This window comes from Psammomys obesus, unplaced genomic scaffold (genome assembly GCF_907164565.1).
Source record: "Psammomys obesus unplaced genomic scaffold, mPsaObe1.curated_primary_1811, whole genome shotgun sequence".
NCBI classification, from domain to species: Eukaryota; Metazoa; Chordata; class Mammalia; order Rodentia; family Muridae; genus Psammomys; species Psammomys obesus.
Window position 1 is genome coordinate 5,263,734 of NW_026596073.1, and position 24,764 is coordinate 5,288,497.

General features: G+C 38.3%; 1 protein-coding gene across 3 annotated transcripts in view; it reads left to right on the forward strand.

Annotated features, from left to right (window-relative positions):
- Positions 1-24,764, forward strand: part of Osbpl8 (oxysterol binding protein like 8) — a 156,536-nt gene that overhangs the window by 89,204 nt on the left and 42,568 nt on the right. For 2 of the 3 annotated variants that reach the window (XM_055625956.1, XM_055625957.1), the window contains 6 exons: positions 1,734-1,804; positions 8,306-8,383; positions 18,133-18,234; positions 20,338-20,541; positions 22,315-22,399; positions 24,013-24,184. In XM_055625956.1, coding sequence (XP_055481931.1) covers positions 1,734-1,804; positions 8,306-8,383; positions 18,133-18,234; positions 20,338-20,541; positions 22,315-22,399; positions 24,013-24,184 — 712 coding nt within the window. Of the gene's footprint in view, positions 1-1,733; positions 1,805-8,154; positions 8,249-8,305; positions 8,384-18,132; positions 18,235-20,337; positions 20,542-22,314; positions 22,400-24,012; positions 24,185-24,764 lie in introns of those variants that run through there. The other variant, XM_055625958.1, reaches the window with a different exon arrangement.

The following is a 24,764-nucleotide window of genomic DNA, read 5'->3' on the forward strand; positions in this document are numbered from 1 at the left end:
TATATATATATATATATATATATATATATATATATATATATATATATTATTAGTATAAATATATATTATATATTATATACTATATCTATATTAATAGTATAAATCTATATATATATAATATATATATTATACCTCAGCTCAGTATATACTTTATTCAACTTTCTATGCCAACTGTTGACATACCTGCTCATCTAATTCTTATAATAAATACATTATCAGATATTTATTTCACTTTTAAAAAAGATTTAGTTATTATGATTTTATGTGTGTGAGTGTTTTGCCTTCATGTGTGTATGTGTATCACCTCCATGCCTGGGTTACAGATGGTTGCAAACCATCTTATTGGTGCTGGGAATTGAACCTGGGTCCTGTGCAAAAACAACAAGTGCTCTTAAATACTGAGCCAACTGTCCACCGCTTTATTTCCCTTTTTAGGATGACATCTTACCATATTATCCAACCTTGTTTCAAGCTCCTAGATTCAACAATTCTTCCTGCCTCGGCCTCCCAAATAGCTGGTACTGGAGGCATATGCCCCACATCCAGACTAATTGATTGATTCAGTTAGTGAATGAGTTCTCTTGCATCTTTTCCCTCCTTTTCTTCTTATCCTTTTCTGCTTTCTTTTTCTTCTCCCTTCTTTCTCCCATTTCCCCTCCCATTCCCCATGTCCTCTCCTGTACCTTCTCCCCTCTCTTTGATTTATTCTTACTGAAGATTTATTTTCCCACTCTTCTTTATCACCTTCTAAAATATCTTTCCAGTTGACAATAAGGGAAAAAAGTTAGTATGGTTCTCTTAGTTCAGCAATCAGCTCACTAGCGCTCTGTGGGTGTATCTTGATTAGTTGAGAACATTTGCAGCATGTACATGGGTGGTTATGATTGTTTTCCCTGTCACTGCATAAACTGGGTGAAGTGGTACAAGCCTGTGTAAGCCCAGCACTGGGAAAGTCAAGGTAAGGGGAGTCAGAATGTCTTTCTTGGCTCCATAGCGAGTTTAAGGCCAGCCTTAGTCACACCAGGGCCTGTCTCAAAAGAAATGAGCGTGCAAGGATAAAAGCTCTGAGAGGATGATTTCATGTAGAGTGTTCAGTAGCACAGAAAATAATTTTCAGTTGACATTGTTGGCCTCATAGGAACTCTTGATTGCTTCTGTCAGCGTTAATTAAAAAAACAAACACTTTTGTTCTTTGAGAATTTCACAATACACACATATAGTTCTGTCATCTGAGCACTCTTGCCCTCCACTCCTTCCCCCAACTCTTTCCAGATCCACCCCTTCTTCCTCCACCTACCCCCTTCCCAACTTTGTTCTTTTAAATTTTCTTTATTAATGTATACAGGTGACTGTTGATAGATGCTGTGTGTATGTAGGTACAGAGGCCAGAAGGCAGTGACAGGTTCCTCGGAGCTAGAGTTAACGCAGTTGTGAGCTACCTGATGTAGGTGCTGGGAACTGAACTTAGGCCCTTTGGAAGAATGGCAAGTGCTCAACACTTGAGCCACCTCTCCAAGTCCCTACTCCTTTAAAACAAAAACCTTACAGAATCTAGTTTGGCTCTGACTTAATTTTAAAGAAATGAAGTGAGTGCATAGTAATTTGAGCCTCATGAGCATGGATCAACACCAAGCATATCTCAATTGAATGGCTCATGTTTGTTCTTTAGCATTAATGTTAAACATTAATATTCCAAAGTTGTAATAATCGAATATTGATATTTTCCCCCAAAGGTTTTGAAAGAGGAAAAGAAGATATTTCTCAAAATAAAGATGATTCTTCACTTTCAATGTCAAAGAGCAAGGTAGGCATATTGTTGTTCTCACTATGTGATAGGACATTTTGCTGACATTTAAAATGAGGGTACCCAACTGAAACCCTGTTAATTTTCACAGGAACTGTTATATTGCCATGTTTATATCATGTAAGTGATCTGAAAAGTTTAAAGGTATCCTCAGACTGATGGAGGTGCTGTTGCGAACTTGGGTCATACTGACTGGTAACCACTGTTCTCTTGAGAGTAATACTGGTTGTTGTATATAGGTTACAACAGAACTTCTCAAACTGAAACTTGAGAGTTCCATTCAAAGATGTCTTCATGTGTCTAGCCAAACATTTTTAAGTATTTTAAATGTATCTATATGACAGTCAAAATACATACATTCAATAGAAAATGAACAAAGATCTTTGTAGTACTATCCTATTTTATGTAATTAAAATAGGATGTGGTTATTCTAAAGTAGTTTTGTTTTTGGTCTTGGTTTTTGATTTTTTTGAGACAGGGTTTCTCTGTGTAGCCTTGGGTGTTCTGAACTCAATTTGTAGACCACGCTGGCCTCGAACTCACAGAGATCTGGCTGTCTCTGTCTCATAGAGCGTGGGGATCACAGGCGTGTGCCGCTGTGCCCGGCTCTAAATTAGTATTTTAAAGCACAGCTGTAATGATGTGGCGGCCTCTACAGACTGATAAAAGTTGAATGAGTTTTCAAATTTTTTCAGGGGATTTGACTTTTGACTTTTTTCCTTCCAAAGCAGACTTTTTTTTTTTTTTTCCTGTTAAGATTTGGTAGCAACAATAAGAACTTTTATAAAGTTTTTGGAATCAACTTCAGTGGCTGAAAGAAAACCAGTGAACTCTGCTGTTTTTAGCAGTAGGCTTTGTTCATCCTACCTTAGGTTTTTGCTCCTCTTCTTAGGAATAGTAGAGAGGGTTACATATTCCTTTGGTTGCCTGTTTTGCCCATACTATTCAGTTAACTGAGAATATTTTTAACTTAGAGATATATGCTTAGGATGAAAGCTTAATAATAGCACGTTTTATTTATTGGACATATGTGTGCAGGTACATGTGTACATTGGGCATGCGGAGGCCAGAGGACAACCATGATTGTTTTTCCTTAGGCACTATCCATCCTTTCTCTCCTGCTAAAGGTCTCTCATTGGCCTGGAATTCACCAAGTAGGCGAGACTAGCTACAGTGAGTTCCAGAGCATCTGCTTCCTCACTCTTCAGCATTAGAATTACAAGCACACATGACCAAACACCTGCCCCCAACCACCACTTTTTGCATGGGCCTCTAATACAGGACCTCATGCTTCCCAAGCAAGTATTTTGCCAAATCTTCCAACCCCGATACATTTTATTTATGTAACATACATGAGAAAATGTTTGGTCATATAGGTGGAAAAATGTATTTCTTTTTTAGTTCATTTCAGGGTTCATAGCTGAATCCCCTATAATAAAAGGTATATTAACAAGACAAAAATGTACAAATTTATTTACTGTGTCACATAATGTTGGAGCCTTCAGAAATGATGACAAACCTTCCACCAAAGAAACAAATAGGCAAACTTGTATATTTTTATGTTTTGGTTTGATGAAGAGTACAAGTTTGATTGAGCAGGAAGGATAATGAAAGGGCTGGAGTTCTAGCCCAGTGTTACACTTCTTGTCTAGAATGCAGTGCTTTAGGCTCAGTTCCAAGCTCCATTAAAAAATTAAGAGGATGTTCTAGTTTGTTTTCTATTACTGTGATAAATACTGACCAAACCAGCTCTCAGGAGGAGAGCTGACTCTTCTGTATCACAGTCCATCATTGAGGAAAGTCAGGGCAGGAACTCAATCAGGAACCTGGAGGCAAGAACGGAAAAAAGAGATCGTAAAATTATGCTGCTTCCTGGCTTGCTTGGTCTTACTTTCTTACATAACCCAGGACCACCAGCCCAGGTATAGCAATGCCCACAGGGGGCTGGGCCCTCCCACATCAGTCATTAATTAAGAAAATGCCCACATGCCAATCTTCATTTGAGAGTCCTTCTTCCCAGATGACTCTAGTTTGTGTCAAGTTGTCTAGTTGTGTCTAACCAGTATAGAGAGGGGGTAATGAACAGCAGAACTCAGTCTTGTTTGTTGAGATGCTTCTTGGTGTCCATGTCATTGGATCCTTTCCTCCAAGAATAGGAGAGCATTTGCTTCCGGGACAAGTTAGATATTCTTTTGTGGCCTGTTCCAGGGAAGAAAGATAAGGTACAGTCAGAGATTGGTTTCTTCCTTCTGCACTTTTGTCATGGCTTCCTCCATCTTAAGTAGTATGCTGAGATGCTGTATTTTTAGAACAGTGCATGCTGAGCTCTGCGGATCATTGTATATACTCTGTAACTTTTAAAATAATGTATCCTAACCAACATAGCTAGAAAAACAGTAGACTTATTTTTTAAAGTTTGTTTTTAAGCACTCAGCCAACAATTCTGGTACTATCTGGTGTAACAGTGTTCCTGCTCAGAAGCTTTAGTAAACATAAACACAGAGCCCTGCATGCCACAGCTGTCTGTGTGCATCTTTATGTAGCGGGTAGAGATAGGGAAGGGACTAGGAGGCTGACCTCTGTAGACTCTGATATACACTAATGACTTAAAAAACATAAGTCTCATTACAGCTCTGATTTTGTGTAAGAGAGCACTTGGTGTGTAGATATTTAAAATTAAATAGGTAGTTCAAGTCTCCATTATACTAGGTACATCTCAGGTGCTCAGTAACTCATGTGACTAGTGGCTCCCATGTCACACAATCCAAATGTAGTGAACTGAATGGCAGTCTGGACCACATGTGACCCTGTCCTGAACAAACAAACAAAAACTATAGTGAATAACTCTTTAACATAGTAACTGTTTGGTATTAGTGATATTATACTCATTCTGCTATTTTTCAAGAGGACTATAATAACTAGTTTGTTCCTAAATGTTTTAAATTATTACCTATTCATTTTTATTCTTAAGTATTTGAGAGAACAAACTTAAATTTTAAAATTTATTTTACTGTTACGTGCATAGGTGTTTCGCCTGCATGTGTATCTGTGCACCACATGTGTGGTGCCCAAAGAAGCCATCAGAGGGCACTGGATCCCATGGAACTGGAGTCACAGAGCATTGTGAGCCAGCAAGTGGGTGGTGGGACTGGAACTGTGGTTCTCTGGAAGAGCAGCTAGTGCTCTCAAAGAGCAAGATGTCTCCCCATCTCCTAAACAGCATTTATAAAATAAAATTTTAATCAGCTTATCTCCATGACAGGAATGTGGAGTATGAGTAATCTGTATAGTAAGATAAATGGACTCTTGTTGCTAAGAGAAGGGCTGTGTCTTAACATAGATCCTTTAATTTGGTCCTCTGACACCTATGTACATGCCTGTAAGTTTAGAAGTTACTACTACTTGTTTAACAAACAAAACAATATGCTGACCTGAATGATTAAAGTTCCTTCCAACCCCAAGAATCTCTGTAATCACAGAAACTTATTGTTCTTGGTTTTTTTAAATGAAGGAACTCAAAAGAATTTTGACATGTAATGCCTTATTCTGAAAGCCAGATTTTGACTATATTTGCAATTTAGAATATTTGAGCATATACCAGAATATTTGAGCATATGCTCTGAATCAGCAAATATACCAAGTATTAAACATTTTATGTGTGTTATCTCATTTAACTCCAAAGCATCCCTGTGAGTTAGCAGCAAATTAGGATATTTTACTAACAAGGGCATTAAGACCTAAGAGATAAAAGACTTCTTAAAGGCACATTGCCTGTAAGACCATAATAGTTAAGTGTGTTGAGGGGTGGAGCATGCTAAGCATTTTAAAGGCATTTAACAGATTCAAGAAACCCTATGGATAAAAACTCTGTGGTCATTATTAGGATGATGACCAGTCGTGGTTACGAAGGAAGAGAAGCCTATTGTAGTGAAATATCTTCAACAAAGAAACAAAGACAGTTTTTGTTTTTTGACCAGTTAAAGATATGACAATTCTGAGTCAGGCCTGGAGGGACATATCTGGAATTCCAGCAATTTAGCAGACTGAGGTAAACGTAAGAGTTCAAGGCCAGCCTGGGCAGCTTAGTAAAACCCTTTCCCAAAATTTAATAAGGAAAAAGTGGGTAAAAGGTATAGCTTAATGATAGAGTCTTGTAACCATTCAAGGGGCCATAGGTTCAACCCCAATACCAAAGCTTAAAAAAAAAAAAAGTGTTTGTTCAGAAAACTGAGGCAGTGGTGTTTGAGTAATAAAACTTGGGTACTGACTCAGTATTTTGTCATAGATAGACCACGCAGTATTGTCAGAGCCTACTAAAGTTATCTGTGTCCTGACTTACCAGTTTCACATGGCATGCTTCTGGCCTGCTTATTCATATTGTTAATATTCAGGCAGCCTACTTCTCGGTTGCCTAGCAACCCATGATGTCATCATGTGTCACCAGCCAGGTGGTCTCTCCTGGCAAGTGTGGTTCAATTGTTCCATAAAAGGACCAACTTGCCACTTTGTTGCTCTCTTGCTCTTCTGCTTTCCCCTTTCTCTGTGGGGGTGCCCCTTTCCATTTCCCTATCATGTGGCACTTTCTCCTTCTCTCTCTTTCCATCCAATAAACCTCATTGGATTTAAGATTGGTTGTGTGCATGGCATTTTTATATAAATACTAACACATATGACAGTGGAATCTTATAATAAGTAAACCAAATCTTGTCATGGAGTTGTTGGGAACACATTTTCTCTTATTTATAAAGAAAACTTTTACATTTGATTCTGATTGCTCAATTGTATGAAGAGCTTTTAAAAAGCTCTTAAATAATGAGATTTTTAAAAACATGAAGCTCAGAATTAAATAGGCCATTTATCTATTTGGTGTCTGTATGATTTGGGGAAAGACATTTAATCTGTAGGTATGGTTTTCTTATTAGTAAAGGGGGATACTGCTGATATCTCATGGTTTCTTTAAGCATAAGTTGAAGTGGTACATACACATTGCTTAACATAGTACTTTGTAAATAGTTAGCAACCATTACTTTCATCAACATCCAAGCTAATTAATATGAGTATTATTCATTAGATACCATTATCTAAAGTGCATTCTTCCTATTTGTAAGAAGAGCTCTGTAACAGTTTTAAGGCATTGTATTCCTCTGACAGTGGCTGCCTCATCTTTTGGTGCCTATGTCCACAGATAAATGTACATAGCTGGAGGAATTATGTACACTTGTTTCAGTATCACAGTGTATGGCATCATTATGACAACAAGTAATAGTGGTATTCAATCCAAGTTAGGTCAGCAAATTAAAAGTTTAACCATGTTAATCTCTGTTTTCTGCATTGAAAAGTCTTTGTCAAGTACTACCATCATCATAACCTCATTTGTGCCCCATTTATATAAAGGTATTTTGTACCAACCACCAAGGGTATTTTTTAGCAGAAAAAAGATGAATAAGCTTAAATGACATTTTCCTTCCATTAGTTGGCTTAAAAATGTTTAGCTTATTCCTTTTCTTTAGCTGGTACACTGGCTATCTATCATCAGTGAATAAATATGTTGCTGTCACCATGGGTGCTAAAATTGAGCAAAGGAGTTTGTATTCAAATGTTTTAATCCTTGGTTTTATCTAGTGATATTATATTGGTCTGGTTGTTTAATATTTGGAAGCCACCATTTGGACCAAGTCCCATGTAACTCTTGATCACTGCAGTATTACTAAGAATGTTAGTATGCTTTCCTATATCTGACAATGGAAAAAATGAAAAACTGTGGGACACTGAGAAAGTATATTATATTGTTCTAAGGTTTATAGAGGTGGCTCTCAAATGTACATACACTCTCGTACACTACTGAAAGACTGTGGGTATTGCATTGAGAGAGCTGGGTTTTGGTTGCTGCTGTGTTGATGATTGTGACTGAGTTTCTATGAATCCCTCTTTTTGATTACATAAAATAAATATAGAAACATGTGCTGTTCAATTTTTAAGGTTTTATGAAGACTAAAGAACTGTTAACTATAAACTCAAAACCTACAAATTTTGTCATTAATCTCAATTTAAACACACTGGAAAAGTGGGAAGAAATAGATCCTGGGAGTATTGTGTTGAATTGCACAATTAAAGTGGCCTCCTCTTAGGTTTTGAAGATTGGAGGAGTTGAGGTAGTGTATGTGTCAATTTGATGAAACTTAGGTGGTTTCCTCTTTAGTTTAGCATTTTTTTTCAACAGCCGTTTTAACACTGCTTTGCCAATTTTTATACTAAGAATAACTGGACAGTTGTATATTTTCTTAGAAATGTTAGAAATATTAACTTCACATTGCAGATTAATGTTTGAGTGTGCATTCGTGCATGTGAAAACAAATACCATGTGTGGAGAACTTTGCAATGAAAATCTGCGTTTGCTTAAATCACAGAAGATGGGAAGAGTGTAAGGAAGATAATGTTTTTGTGGTATGTAAAATAAGTGTATGTTTTAATTATCTTCTCTTTATTTCATTTTCATCTCAGTCTGAATCTAAACTTTATAATGGCTCAGAAAAGGACAGTTCAACTTCAAGTAAGCTCACTAAGAAAGAGTCTCTTAAGGTTAGTTTCTATAGTTATTTAAGCTTTTTTTATATTATAGTTTCATTTCTCCCTTCCCTTTCCCTCCATTTAAGCCCTCCCATGTACCCCTCCCTACTCTCCTTAAAATTCATGGCTTCTTTTGTTAATTGTTATTGCATGCGTATGTAATTGTGTGTGTGTGTGTGTGTGTGTGTATTTCTAAATATAACTTATTCATTCCATATAATGTTACTTGCATGTATGTTTTCAAGGCTGGCCATTGCGCTGAATTGGTGTTTTCTTCCCTGAGGAAGTCGGCTTTTCCTGGTCTCAGATTTCCTCAGTTGCCTATAGTTCTTAGTGTGGGGTTGAACCTTGTAGGGGTTTTCACTGTCTACTTTGGCATGCCCGTTGGTGTTGTCCTAGTTCAGCTCTCATTTGGGCGGTCATGTTGGTGGGATTTTACAGCTATAGCTTCTGTTACTAGGAGACACTATCTCATAGCGAAGTCTGTGATCCTCCCACTTATACCTTGCTTACGCTTTTGAAAATGGGATAATATGAAAAGTTTATATGTATCCTCCTGAAGGAAGGGGGAAAACTCCAGAGGGATGGGAAGGCAAGCACACATGCAAACTGTTCATATTTTTATGGTATCATGAGGTCAGCACTGGCTGTTCCTCCAAAGGACCTGAGTTCAGTAGCCAGTACTCACATGGCAGCTAGCAACCCTCCAGTTCCAGATCCGATAGCCTCTCTTGCTTCCCCGGACCTTCTGTGCATGCGATGCACAGACATATACAAAATAAAAGTAAATACTCCCCCCCCCCTTGCAAAGAAAATGACAATAAGTCTAAGGCATTGGAGGCATATAACTGTTAAGTTTTGTAATGCATATATAATCTCAGTTAAATTTAATGGTGATTTTGTTTTATCATTCAAGGAAAAATGTAGACACTAACAGGATATTATTCTTTACCCATCCAAATAACAAAGAACAATAAAACTATAAGTTCACTTTTGCTTTCTTGGGTTATTTCAAAGAAATAATTCATATATGAAAGTAAAATGTTTAGTATTTTGAACAAATTGATCTCATAGTTTCTTAATTATTTCTGTCTTAGATGCTAATAAGAAAAAGGGCACACCTTCCATCTGGGAGCATTGGCAGCATTGTTTGTCATAAACAAAAGCTGGTAGTTAAGAAGATGTCTACCAGCCAGAGTATGCATTGGGAAAATAGCCTGGTGCTTTAGAGCAAGCCTGGGGAGCCAGAAAACTTCTGTTTGGAACCTTGCTTCACACCTTGCTAGCTGTGTGATTTGGGCTGCATTACTTTCTCCGCCTCAGTGTTCTTGAATGTAAAACGAGGCTAATAATCATTCTACTTGAAAAGCTTATTATGGTGGCTAAATGAAGTAATATTATAGAAAAGAGTTTAGAATAGTAACAATTCTAATGCACTCAGTGCTGACACCGTCAATATTTTATTTAGGGCAGGAATCCTGTGGCACAGGTAAAAGAATAAACTAGATATAAAAACTCTAAAAAAAAAAAAAAAATCAAATGGGAGACCACATGTGTTAAAAACACAGAAGCTATGAATTTCTTTTCTTTTCTTTTTTTTTTTTTTTTTGGAAAATACATTATTTATTTATAATTTAAACTTTGTGAAACTATTATTTTGAGCGTGGTTTTTATGAAAATTTCTAAAAAGCCATGAAATCTTTATAATTGTCCAAAAAACTCAAAATAATTTATAACAAGAAACATTTCTTTAGTGGTACACCCTGAACATGTAATAATTTGATGCATTATTTAGATTGATTACAAATATTTTTCTTAGTTTCTAAACAGGGAATTACTTTTGAATAAACTAGTTTTAGAAAATAACACTGACAAAATTAGTAAGTTCTCAAAATTTGACTCTCAGATCTCCATTTATTTACACTTAAAAATTATTTATTTTAATGTACATTGGTGTTTTAGCTGTATGTATGTCTGTGTGAGGGTGTCAGATCCTATGGAACAGGGGTTATAGACGAAGCTATGCATTTCTATAGATTGTGTGCATCTGAAAGGTTAGGAGGGAATGGAAAGGATACAGAAGACTTGGAGCAGTGATCATAGAAACCAGATTCTAACCTGGGTTGTCAAAATCTCAGGTCTGGTTTGTTTTTTTTTTAATTTTTTATCAATTACACTTTATTCATTTTGTATCCCCCCCATAAGCCCCTCCCTCCTCCCCTCCTGATCCCACCCTCCCTCCCCTTTCTGCATGCATGCCACTCCCCAAGTCCACTGATAGGGGAGGTTCTCCTCTCCTTTCTGATCTTAGTCTATCAGTTCTCATCAAAAGTGGCTGCATTGTCCTCTACTGTGGCCTGGTAAGGCTGCTCCCTTCTCAGGGGGAGGTAATCAACGAGCAGGCCAATAGGATTATGTCAGAGGCAGTCCCTCTTCCCATTGCTATGTAACCCACTTGGACACTGAACTGCCATGTGCTACACCTGTGCAGGGGTTCCAGGTCATCTCCACGAATAGTCCTTGGTTGGAGTATGAGTCTCTGGGAAGTTCCCTGTGTTCAAATTATCTTGTTCTGTTGCTCTCCTTGTGGAGGTCCCGTCCCCTCCAGCTCTTACTATTTCCCACTTCTTACATAAAATTCCATTCACTCTGCCCATCAGTTGGCCATCAGTCTCAGCATCTGCTTTGACAGTCTATACTGCAGAAGCTTTCAGAGGCCCTCTGTGGCAGGTTTCAAGGTTGTTTCCTGTTTTCTTCTGGCTTTCAGAGGCCCTCTGTGGCAGGTTCCTATTTTCTTTTTCTTCTGATGTCCATCCTCTTTGCCTTTCAGGATGGGGATTGAACATTTTAGTTAGGGTCCTCTCTTTTGCTTAGTTTGTTTAGATGTACAGATTTTAGTGGGTTTATTCTATGTTGTATGTTTATATGAGTGAGTATATACCATGCGTGTCTTTTTGCTTCTGGGACAACTCACTCAGGATAATCCTTTCCAGGTCCCACCATTTACCTGCAAATTTTATGATTTCCTTATTTTTCATTGCTGAGTAATACTCCATTGTATAGATGTGCCACAGTTTCTGCATCCATTCTTCAGTTGAGGGGCATCTGGTTGTTTCCAGCTTCTGGCTATTACAAATAAAGCTGCTACAAGCATGGTTGAGCAAATGTCCTTTTTGTGTACTTGTGCTTCTTTTGGGTATATGCCTAGGAGTGGTATGGCTGGATCTTGAGGAAACGCTATTCCTAGTGGTCTGAGAAAGCGCCAGATTGCTTTCCAGAGTGGTTGTACAAGTTTACATTCCCACCAGCAGTGGAGGAGGGTTCCCCTTTCTCCACAACCTCTCCAGCATGTGTAGTCCCTTGAGTTTTTTATCTTGGCCATTCTGATGGGTGTAAGGTGAAATCTCAGGGTTGTTTTGATTTGCATTTCCCTGATGGCTAATGAGGTTGAGCATTTCTTTTAAGTGCTTCTCTGCCATTCGATATTTCTCTACAGAGAATTCTCTCTTTAGCTCTCTTCCCCATTTTTTAAGTGGATTACTTGGTTTATTGCTTTTCAGGTTGTTTAGTTCTTTATATATATTGGATATGAGTCCTCTGTCAGATAGAGGGTTGGTGATGATTCTTTCCCAATCTGTAGGCAGTCGCTTTGTTTTGATGACGGTGTCCTTTGCTTTACAGAAGCTTTTCAATTTCATGAGGTCCCATTTATTGATTGTTGCTCTTAGAGCCTGTGCTGTTGGTGATCTGTTCAGGAAGTTTTCTCCTGTACCAATGAGTTCTAGGGTATTCCCAACTTTTTTTTCTAGCCGATTTAATGTGTCTGGTTTTATGTTGAGGTCTTTGATCCACTTGGACTTTAGTTTTGTGCAGGGTGATAATAAGTATGGATCTATTTGCATTTTTCTAATGTAGACATCCAGTTGGACCAGCACCATTTGTTGAAGATGCTATCTTTTTTCCATTGTATGGTTTTGGCATCTTTGTCAAAAATCAGGTGTCCGTAAGTGTGTGGGTTTATTTCTGGGTCTTCTGTTCGATTCCATTGATCCACCATTCTGTTTCTATGCCAGTACCATGCAGTTTTTATAACTGTTGCTCTATAGTACAGGTTGAGATCAGGGATGGAGATACCTCCAGAAGATCTTTTATTGTAGAGGATTGTTTTAGCAATTCTCGGTTTCTTGTTATTCCATATGAAGTTGAGAATTTTTCTTTCCAGGTCTGTAAAGAATTGTGTTGGCAATTTGATGGGAATTGCATTTAATCTGTAGATTGCTTTTGGTAAGATGGCCATTTTTACTATGTTAATCCTGCCAAGCCATGAGCATGGGAGATCTTTCTATCTTCTGATATCTTCTTCTAATTCTTTCTTCAGAGACTTGAAATTTTTTTCATACAAGTCTTTGACTTGCTTGGTTAGGGTTACTCCAAGGTACTTTATGTCATTTGTGGCTATTGTGAAGGGTGGTGTTTCCCTAATTTCTTTCTCAGCCCTTTTGTCTTTTGTATACAGGAGTGCTACTGATTTTTTTGAGTTAATTTTGTATCTGGCCACTTTGCTGAAGGTGTTTATCAGCTGTAGGAGTTCCCTGGTACTCCTACAGTGTTTTTGAGTGTTTTTGGGGTCACTCATGTATCATATCATCTGCAAATAGTGATAATTTGATTTCTTCCTTTCCCATCTGTATCCCCTTGATCTCCTTCAACTGTCTTATTGCTCTAGCAAGGACTTCCAGAACTATGTTGAAGAGATATGGAGAGAGTGGGCAGCCTTGTCTTGTCCCTGATTTCAGTGGGATTGCTTTAAGTTTCTCTTCATTCAGTTTGATGTTGGCTATAGGCTTGCTGTATATCGCCTTTACTATGTTTAGATATGTGCCTTGTATCCCTGATCTCTCCAGTACTTTAAACATGAATGGATGTTGGATTTTGTCAAATGCTTTTTCAGCATCTAGGAGATTATCATGTGTTTTTTTTTTTCTTTCATTTTGTTAATATGGTGGATCACATTGATAGATTTCTGTATATTGAACCACCCCTGCATACCTGGGATGAAGCCTACTTGGTCATAGTGGATAATATCTTTGATGTGTTCTTGGATTCGGTTTGCAAGTATTTTGTTAAGTATTTTTGCATCAATGTTCATAAAGGAGATTGGCCTGAAATTCTCTTTCTTTGTTGAGTCTTTGTGAGGTTTAGGTACCAAGGTGACTGTGGCTTCATAGAATGAGTTTGGTAATGCTCCTTCTGTTTCTATTTTGTGGAATAGTTTGAAGAGAACTAGAGTTAGCTCTTCTTTGAAGGTCTGGTAGCATTCTGCGCTGAAGCCATCTGGTCCTGGGCTTTTTTTGGATGGGAGACTATTGATGACTGCTTCTATTTCTTTGGAGGATATAAAACTATTTAATTGCTTTACCTGGTCCTGATTCAGCTTTGGTAAGTCAAATCGATCAAGAAAATTGTCCATTTCATTTAGATTTTCAAATTTTGTTGAGTATAGACTTTTGAAGTAAGTCCTAATGATTGTTTGGATTTCCTCAGTGTCTGTAGTTATGTCCCCCTTTTCATTTCTGATTTTGTTGATTTGGGTGGTGTCTCTCTGCCTTTTAGTTAGCTTGGCTAAGGGTTTGTCAATCTTGTTGATTTTCTCAAAGAGCCAGCTCTTGGTTTCATTGATTCTTTGAATTGTTTTATTTGTTTCTAATTGATTGATTTCAGCCCTGAGTTTGATTATTTCCAGCCATCTACTCCTTTTTGGTGTGTCTGCTGCTTCTTTTAATAGGGTTTTTAAGTGGGCCATTAAGTTGCTTGAATGAGCTGTCTCGAATTTCTTCTTGTAGGCACTTAGTGCTATGAACTTTCCTCTTAGCACTGCTTGCATTGTGTCCCACAAGTTTGGGTATGTTGTGTCTTCATTTTCATTGAGTTCTAGAAAGGCTTTAATTTCTTTCTTTATTTCTTCCCTGACCCAGCTGTCATTTAGTAACAAGTTGTTCAGTTTCCATGTGTGTGTGGGCTTTTTGCTATTTCTGTTGTTGTTGAAGTCCAGCTTTATTCCATGGTGATCAGACAGGATACAAGGGATTATTTCAGTCTTCTTGTATCTGTTGAGGCTTGCTTTGTGACCAACTATATGGTCTATTTTGGAGAAGGTTCCATGAGGTGCTGAGAAGAAGGTAAATTCTTTTGTGTTTGGGTGTAAAGTTCTGTAAATGTCTGTGAGGTCCATTTGATTCATGACCTCTGTCAGAGATATTGTTTCTTTGTTTAGTTTCTGTTTTGTTGACCTGTCCTTTGTTGAGAGTGGGGTGTTGAAGTCTCCCACTATTAATGTGTGGGGATCTATATGTGGTTTAAATTTTATCAATGTTTCTTTTACAAATGTGGGTTCCCTTGTATTTGGGGCATAGATGTTCAGAATTGTGATGTCTTCCTGGTGGAATTTTCCCTTGATGAGTATGAAGTGTCCTTCCCCATCTCTTTTTATTAATTTTGGTTGAAAGTCTCTTTTATCAGATATTAGAATGGCTACTCCTGCTTGTTTCTTGGGTCCATTTGCTTGGAAAGTCGTCTTCCAACCTTTTACCCTCAGGTGATGTCTATCTTTGTGCCTTAGGTGTGTTTCTTGTATGCAACAGATTGCTGGGTTTTGTTTACAAATCCATTCTGTTAATCTGTGTCTTTTTACTGGAGAGTTGAGTCCATTGATGTTGAGAGAGATTAATGACCAGTGGCTATTAGATCCTTTGATTTTGATGTTGGCTGTGTTCATAAGGTTGTGTGCTTGGTTGCTTTTTGTTTTGCTGTAGTAAGGTTAATTATTTCCTGTGTTTTCTTGACAGAAGCTAGTTTTCTTGGGTTGTATTTTCCCTTCCAGTGTCTTCTGTAATGCTGGATTTGTGTGTAGGTATTTTTGAAATTTGTTTTTGTCATTGAATATCTTGTTTTCTCCGTCTATGAGGACTGAGAGTTTTGCAGGGTATAGTAGCCTGGGTTGACATCTGTGTTCTCTTAGGGTCTGCATGATATCTGTCCAGGCCCTTCTGGCTTTCATAGTTTCTGTTGAAAAGTCAGGTGTGATTCTAATGGGTTTGCCATCATATGTTACTTGGCCTTTTTCCCTTGCAGCTTTTAGTATTTTTTCTTTGTTCTGTATACTTACTGTTTTGATTATTATGTGGCGGGAGGATTTTCTTTTCTGGTCAAATTTGTTGGGTGTTCTGTAGGCCTCATGTATCCTTATTGGCTTCTCCTTTAACTTGGGGAAATTTTCTTCAATGATTTTGTTGAAAATATTTTCTGGGCCTTGGAGAAGGGAGTCTTCTTTTTCCTCTATTCCTATTATTCTTAGGTTTTGTCTTTTCACATTGTCTTGGATTTCTTGGACGGTCTGTGTCAGGAATTTTTTGGATTTAACATTTTCTTTGACAGATACATCGATTTCTTCCATTGTATCTTCTACACCTGAGATTCTTTCTTCCATTTCTTGTAGTCTGTTGGTTATGCTTACCTCTGTAGTTCCTGTTTTCTTCCCTAAATTCTTCCTCTCCATTATTTCCTCCATTTGTGTTTTCTTTAATTTTTCTAGTTCTATCTTCAGATCTTCAGTTGTTTTGTTTACTTCCTTCACCTGTCTGATTGTATTTTCCTCTTTTTCTTTTAGTTCCTTCAACTCTGTCTCTTTTATTTCTTTCAGTGATTTAATCATTTCTTCTCTGAAGGCCACAGGCTGTTTGGCTGCATCTTCCCGTATTTCTTCACAGATGGCCCTAATCTGCTTGTCTTTATCTTCCTCCATTTCTTTACGGATAGCCATGGTCTGTTTGGTTTTATCTTCCTCTAGTTCTTTACGTATTTTATTTGTTTCCTCTATTATCCTCGTCATCAACATAGATGTAAGGTCATCTTCTTGATTTTCTATTATGCTGCATTGTCTAGGGCTGTTCACCCCTGGATGGCTGGGTTCTGGAGATGCCATATTGCTCTGTCTTTTGTTGGTTGAGCTTTTACACTGACCTCTACCCATTGGGCTGATTTAGGCGTTGGCTGTTAGTTTCTGTGCTTCCTGGAGTCCTGAGGTAGGGAGAATCCCCTTGGCCGGAAGATGATTTTTACAGAGAAGCAGTCCTTCTCTGCTTTTTGATTATGCTCACTGTATGGCCAGTGTTTCTCAGGAGTTGCCACTGCTCACCTCAGGTTTATAGCCCTGAGTAGTAGCTGTGGTCTATGTTGGGGGGGGGGGGAATCTCCTCTTACCCATAGAATTTCTCAAGACAGCTGCCCCACTGCTAGGTTTCTTGTTATTTAGTGTGCTGCTGCTCACTAAATTTCCAGGTACAGTCCTCTTGGAGAACCTGCTGATTCCCTAGCTGTGGGGTTTTCTCCCAACAGGGAAACTCAGTCTGTTATCCTGGGGCGCACAGTTCTGTCCGGGAAAGTGAGAGGTGCACTCAGCAAGTCTCTGGGCCAGAGGCTGATTGCTCCGCTCTGGACCTGGAGAAAGTGCACCTAGGTTGAGTTGGCGCCTGAGGGCACTGCTCTGGTCTGGAGGCTGGGTGCCTCAATCTGGACCAGAAGCTGTGTGTCCCTGTCTGGGATGGCGGCTGCAGGCATTGCTCTGGTCCAGACGCTGTGGGTGCAGCCCTCTTGAAGGACCAGGGATTCCCACAGTTTTGACAGTCTAGCTAGGGATAACTGGTTGATCCTTGGCACAGTATCTGAGGGCTGCTGTAATGGCTCTCTGGCTTTTGTAGGTCTGAGGATGCAGCTGTGTGCCCCAGTGCCCTAGGGGAACTCAACAATGGCGGCTGAGCACAGCGCTCCTGCCTGCACTAGTGTCTGCGTGAGTCCAGGAAGTGTTTTGGTGCTGGGTGTCCTAAGCGTTAGAGCTGATGACCCCCTCCGCTGGGGGTTTCCTCCTGCCAGAGACACGCAGTCTTTGCTTTGGGGACCACTGTTCTGTCTGGGGTGGCGAGTAGAACCCACAGGCACAGATGCCCGCTTGTGGCTCCGCCTTTCTGGCCGTTCGGAGCCTTGGCGGCTCCCTAGACTGGCTAATTTTCCCTAAACTGTTTCGGGGTGGGGGTGTCGGCTGAGTGCTCTGAGATCAGAGCCGTTTCCCTCCCTGTGGGTTTGCACCTGCCAGTGAAACGCAGTCTCTGGTGCCTGGTGCCCTGGTGCCCACAGTTCTATCTGAGGCGGTGAATCAGGCGCGAAGGCAGGGCTCCGTGCAGGCGCCTGGGTCCCAGCTCTGGGTCCGGGCTGGCTCTTGGGGCACCCGCGGAACCCGAGTCTTTTCCAGGGGATGTCTGGGTGAGCTAAGGTCGGTCCCAATTGTTTCCTGCTCCGTGGGGTTATCTCTCGACTGGGAAATCCAGTCTATGGTGTTGTGGGCCCACAGTTCAGTCTGGGACCGTGACCAGATCGCGCTAGCGTGTAGCTCTGGGCTGGCGACCAAGCGCCTGGTAGAACCTGGATCTCTTCCGCGGTTTAGCCGGGTGAGTTAAAGCTGATTGAATCCCCCACCGTGAGGTATCCTCTCACCTGTGAAACACAATCACTTGTGTTTTATGGCCGCGAGTTCTGATTGCTGGTCACTGTGCTAATCCTGCTGTGCTGCTCCTCAGAATGAGATTCCTCCCACCGCCGCCATCTTGCCCCGCCCCTCAGGTCTGTTTTTTTTTTTTACCTTAAAATGTTGGAATTGGAAGAAATTGTTTCTTCTGCTGAATGTTTTGTTTCTATTCATGTTACATTAGGTCCAAAAGAAAAATTACCGTGAGGAGAAGAAGAGAGCCACCAAGGAGTTGCTGAGTACCATCACTGACCCCTCTGTCATCGTCATGGCTGACTGGCTAAAGGTCAGGGCTTGGGTTTGAACTCTTGCGGAACATTTACTCATGGGGACGAGGAAAACAAAAGATGGATTTTCAGGAGGCAAACACAAGGAGAAAGGACTCCAGTAGCCTCACGTGAACAGCAGTTCTGTCCATTTTGATACCATGTTGTCTAGTATAACCCAGTATAAAATACTCATTATTCCACTTATAACTTGGTGTTACTGCAGGTTGGAATTTGTATTAAGACAAAATGAGAACAAGTTGATATAAAAGTTGCATCTGAAAGGCACTGTGCAATGTGCACAAGTACACATCGCTATTCTGTTTCCTCTTACTCACCCAAGACCTCTTGTCCTCTTTTCTATACTTACCTGAGGGATAGCTGTAGAAATTTTACTTCTAACTTTGAAAGTAAATTTGAGTTAGCAAAACTGCTACAGAATGATTCATAGAGACAGTAAAAACAAAACAAAACAAAAAACACACACACACATTACAGTGTGTTTGTCATGGTTGCACACAGTCCAAATACTGCAAAGATTTCCTTCAGTTTTGTGCTGAAAATAAACTCCAGCCTATTGTATCTCTTCTTAAGAACATATTAGCTCTGGTCCCTACTTGTCTTTCCCAAAGTCAAAGTTATTCTCTACTAGTCCCTAGACATCCTCAAGATGGATGGATTGCACCTCCCCTCTCCCACCCACTGTTATTTTGAAACAAGGTGTGTAGTCCCTGGCTGGCCTTTGCAATTGCAGTCCTCTGCCCGCAGCATCTCAGATACTGGAGTTACATAGGTGTATACCCCCACACCTGGCTCTGGCTGGCCTTTTAAACCTTACCTTCATTTCTGCCAGTTGACCATCTTTTCTTGTTATATCTCCAAAATCAAGAATATTATATCAGGAGGTGGAGAGATGACTCAGTGGTTAAGAGCACTGTCTGCTCTTCCAGAGGTCCTGAGTTCAATTCCCATCAACCACATGGTGGCTCACAACCATCTGTAATGTGATTTGGTGCCCTCTTCTGGCCTGCAGGTGTACATGAAGATAGAACACCCTATCTTAGATAGATATCTTAGATAGATATACACAGAAAATAAATCTATAAATAAATAAATAAATAAATAAATAAATAAATAAATAAATAAATAAATAAAAGGCTATTAAGTGAGCATAACTATCTTTCCTTTGATTTTTCTTGACTCACCATCTTGTTTATATAGAGAGTTGTACACAAACACCTTTTTTTGACTGTTTTTCTCTTTTTATTTCTGGTTTCAAAGTCTCCCTTGCTAACTTTCTATATCTTAGATTACTATGCTTCTGCCCACTCTGCTCCTTAAAGATTTCTATATTCATTTATCCTGTATTCATGTACATTCACAATTCCTGTACATGTAATTAATAATGTGAAGAAAGCTCCTACTTTAACCTGAATACCATCCTGGCATCTTCTTCAGCATTGTGAATCCAGTGAATTGCCTAGCAATAACTTTTTAATAGAGTACAGGCATAGAAAGTGATAGAAAAAAACTGATAAAAGGTATTGGCAGCATGAGAGCTTAAGATGAGAAGTAAGTGATGTGATTACACTTGAAGGCTTCCTCCTGTTTACTTACACAGCACACCTTCGAGGCAGTTATCTAAGGAGGGCAGTTATCTAGGGACTAGATAGAGGTTCCTTCTTTTTCCTACCATTTACTAAGTAGTTAGGAAAAATCTTGGGTATGCCAAAAACATTCAAAAAAGCAAAGTTAGAAAAAAGTAATAATTTATTCACAAAAATTACAGTTGTAACAACTGTTACAGAGAGAATAATTTCAGTACTATGGAGGTTTGTTTTAATGACCTTGCAGTGATCAAGGTGGTTAGGGATTCTAATTAATCGATTTGCAGTTTTGGCCTACTATTTCACAAAAACCCAAGTTTCTTAGAATCAGGAACCATGTTGACTCTGCAGTGCATGCCATGAAGTAGCCTTTTAACTAAAGACCTATTCAGTATAAATGTATATGCATTATAACTTTAGATTAAAACATTTCAGTAGTCATTATTCAATTTATTATTCTGTAGCCTCAAAAGGGAAATAGATATCAGTCTTTAAAATAAACTTATCTTTCTGTAGATTCGTGGCACTCTAAAGAGCTGGACCAAGCTGTGGTGTGTGCTGAAACCTGGGGTGCTTCTGATCTATAAAACACAAAAAAATGGTCAGTGGGTTGGAACAGTCCTTCTGAATGCTTGTGAGATCATTGAACGTCCATCAAAAAAGGATGGCTTTTGTTTCAAGCTTTTCCATCCGTTGGAGCAGTCTATTTGGGCAGTGAAGGTATGTGAGCCCATTTTGAGGTAAAAGGTAAAGGTAACAGTGAGGAGAAGTAAGGTAAGTCAATCAAATGCTACTGTCCTTGGCCAGGACTCACAATATTGTCTCTGTCTTCCATAGCTGTATTTATCCTTCTGTCTCTATAATCAAATGTGTACCAAAACAGCCTTTCTTTTGTTTTTAAGACATAAATAAATTTTCTTGAAAACATTTATATTGCATCTTATTTTCTCTTTTGTCATTGAAGATTACATTTTTTATGAATTGTGGTTCATCATTCTTCCTTGTGACTTTGTGTAATGTTGACTGATTCTTTGTTCTTTATCAGAGTGGTTGCCTAAAGCAGAGACTGGCACTTTTGTGGTCTTTCCTGTAGTAATGGGGATGTGTGGAGGGATGTCTAGGAGCAAAAGCTATCCTGCTTGCTCTTAGGAGAGACAGTTTTCTCTAAAAATAGAGCACTAATGTTTTTATAACTGAAAGTGTTACTATGATCTCTATGTGCTGTAAAAGCAGAAATAAGCAGAAAAACAGAAATGTTTTCTCTTATTAATGATTAAGGAATTCTACAAACCGTAGACACTGTAGTTTACATTAACCAAATCACCAAAAGTGAGATTATTGCTTTAGTTTCTAGGGTGATTATCACCTTGAATAAAGGACTAACTATATACCAAGCAATATTGATGTACCTAGGAAAAGATTTGGGCTTTTTATCAGAGTAGTCTAGATTCATCGAGGACTGAATTTAGGATTAATGAATTATTTGTTTTAGAGCTCATTTATTTATTAGTGAATTATAACTAAATGTCCAGGTACCTAATTTAGACTTCTAGAAGCATAGTATTTCTCACCTAGTGATACCTATAGGATAAAGATTCTTGTTAACATTAAAATTATATCATATGGTAAATTTTAGATTTTCTAATATATGAGCATCATGTATGGACAGAACAAAGAGCTTAACCCATAGATGAGGTATTTTGAATGGAATACTTTGTTTCAATCTTATATTTATAAGAAGAATGCAGATTTCTCCTTATGTAGATAAAGATTGAATCCTAAAGTACTCACTTTAGAGGTTCTCCTAGTAAGTGTCAAGAATAAAATCTAGGTAGTCCGATTCTAGGTCCTTGTGTACCCTCATTCTAGGGGTTGCCTTGCACCTGAATTGAGCCTTGGTGATACTAATTACTTATTGGTGTGTGTGTGTGTGTGTGTGTGTGTGTGTGTGTGTGTGTTTGTTTTCAAATAACCACAGTTATGAAGCAATTTTAATTTATTGATTTGAAAAAAGTGAAAGTTTTTGAGCTCGGTATTTAAAACAAATAGTAATTGATTATAAAGTGTTTATTTTTCCCTAGACACAGTCAAAATTCATTTCCTTTTATCTAGTGAATTATAACTGTATTTCTAGTGACTTTTCCCAAACCTCTAGAAATACAGTATTTCTCCTGTAGTAAAACCTAACCTATAAGATAGAAATTCTGTTAAAATTGTGTCAGTATGTTAAATATTATGTTTTTAAAAATATGAACAATATATACAGATAACGTTTAAGTGATAAATTTGTCATTTGTTCAATTTCTTAATAAGGAGGTATATTAGTTGGGAAAGAAGACATTAATACTAAACATTGGCATTCTTAAGGATGTAATTAAAGCTTGTTTGCTTGTAAATTATAATTTGTGCCTAATAGAACCTGTATCTGATACGAATAATAATGGCTACTGTATTGTTGGTCTAACACAGTACTTACACCTATTTTCTATTAAGGGTCCAAAGGGCGAAGCGGTTGGATCCATTACTCAGCCTTTACCCAGCAGTTACTTGATTATCCGTGCTACTTCAGAGTCAGATGGTAAACACTTTTTGATGAATTGGTTCTCGTTTAAGGGGTTATTTAAAGTATTACTTTGTGTTAACATTGGAGGAAATCATGTGTTCATAGCCCAGTTGAATCAAAATCCTGTAATCATAAACTATGTAGGACACTAAATACATTAATAGCTTTGCAGGTAAGAACTCTGATAGGAAGGAATGTGTAACTGGGAAGTGTTAGCAGCTTAGGTTTTCTCTCATTCTCCACTGACATATTAATGCTTTCGGGACTTAATAGTGTTTCATTAAATATCATTTTAAAAGAGATATTAGGGGCTGGAGAGGTGGCTCAGAGGTTAAGAGCAGTGGATGCTCTTCCAGAGGTCCTGAGTTCAGTTTCCCCAGCAACCACATGATGGCTCATAATCTTCTATAATGAGATCTGGTGCCTTCTTCTGGAGGGCAGACAAACATCCAGGCAGAACATATAATAAATAAGTAAATCTTTAAAACAAAGAGATTCAAGTATAAGCTGTCATACTTTAAGTTAATATTTGGAACACATAACATAACATTAGTTTGGTTTTATTTTACATACAAAAGCAAAACACAAACAACTTAATCATACACATACACTCCACATATACAACGTAACCTAAAAGCTTTGTGATTGATGATAATGGATTTGTTCTTTAGTATAACACTTTATAGTATAGATCAGCTTAATGCAGAGACTCTTAGAACCTTCCAGTGCTGACTCTTCTAATACTAGAGAATTGCTGCTTAAACAGATGTCAGTATGAAAGTGTTTTATATGGTTTAATTTTCTGCCAGATCTTGAAACAAGTATGTATGATTTTAACAGTACTTAGATATGTGAACATTTTTCCTAATTTCACTAATAACAGTACTAAACTATAAAAGAAAGTTATTAATGTTGACAGTCATGGCAGCTAGTGATAGCATTCTGTAGGTATTTCCTTGGTTTAAAATTCTTGTGTTAAGCAAACTGAACATGGCTCAGAAGAACAAGTATTGCATGTTTCCTTTTATATGTGAAATCTAAACAAAACAACAGAGACAGTGTGAGAGAGAAGCAAATGTTGGGTAAAGGAAGGGAACGGAGGAATCATTAAGAGGACTGGGGAGAATATGATCTCCATCTATAGCGAGTGTACATGGAATGTCACCACAGCAAGGCCTGTGATTAAATAGTGCAAACTAACAAAATATTCTCATACGTGTAAGCAGAATGGATGCTAAACTTGGGGACACACTTGTTGTCAACAATAAAACATTATTTCAGTTAGCTTATAGTAGAAACATACTCTCTTCAGTGTATTTTATGTACCTTGTTTGATACTTTAAAAGTGTATGTTAATGTTTTAAAGTTTGGGAGATAAAGTGTGTTTATTGTTGATGGGATTTGCTTGCATAATACATGCTGTCTATTTATTGTGATTTTTAAGTATATTGTTTAAAAAGCATTTATAAAAAACAAAAGATTGCATTAAAATCCTGGCAAACTTTTACATGTAAATCAGTTTCCAGTGCTTCTTTGTCAAGGAAGTAGTATGTTTAAAGGTAAGAGGGTTAAATTAAGTGAATATTGGTTTTACTAGTTTTCCTGCTTGTAAATCTGTGTTCTTCTAGGAAGGTGCTGGATGGATGCCTTGGAGTTGGCTTTGAAATGTTCTAGTCTTCTCAAACGTACAATGATCAGGGAAGGGAAGGAGCACGATCTGAGCATTTCGTCGGATAACACACATGTGACTCTGTATGGTCTGCTGCGTGCTAACAATCTCCACAGCGGTGACAACTTCCAGTAAGTAGCTGCTGCTGCTGCTTTGCTACAGGAGACGATCCCGCTCATTAACTTGGTCATTTCTGCTACCTCAGTAATATATATCATATTGAAATTTTGTGTTATGATCACATGGCTTAAGGCCCTTAAACTTAGTTTATTTGATGTAAATCAGGTATAGGGATTTGTTTTCTTTATTCTAGCCAGTGTACATTACTCTTTTTTTCCAGATACAAGTGAGCTGAGTATTTATTTTGTTTTTGTGGTTGTTGTACCTTCCACTAAGAGTAATTTCTACTTCTTACTGTCTCATTCTGTCATAATCCCATTCAAGATCAGTTTGAATATTATATACCACATGAAGCTTTCCTGCCTCGTAACAATGAGATACATCTTCCCTTCCATTGTTCTTTTCTTAGTATGTTTTGTGATGGCACTGGATTTTGCTTGCCATTTGGGAAGTTTTTTTTTTTTTTTTTTTTTTTTTTTTTTACGTGTATGGGTGTTTTGCCTGTTTGTATATCTATGCTCCACATTCCCAAGTGCTTTCAGAGGCCAGAAGAGGCTGTCGGGTCCCCTGGGACAGAAGTTGATGATGTGG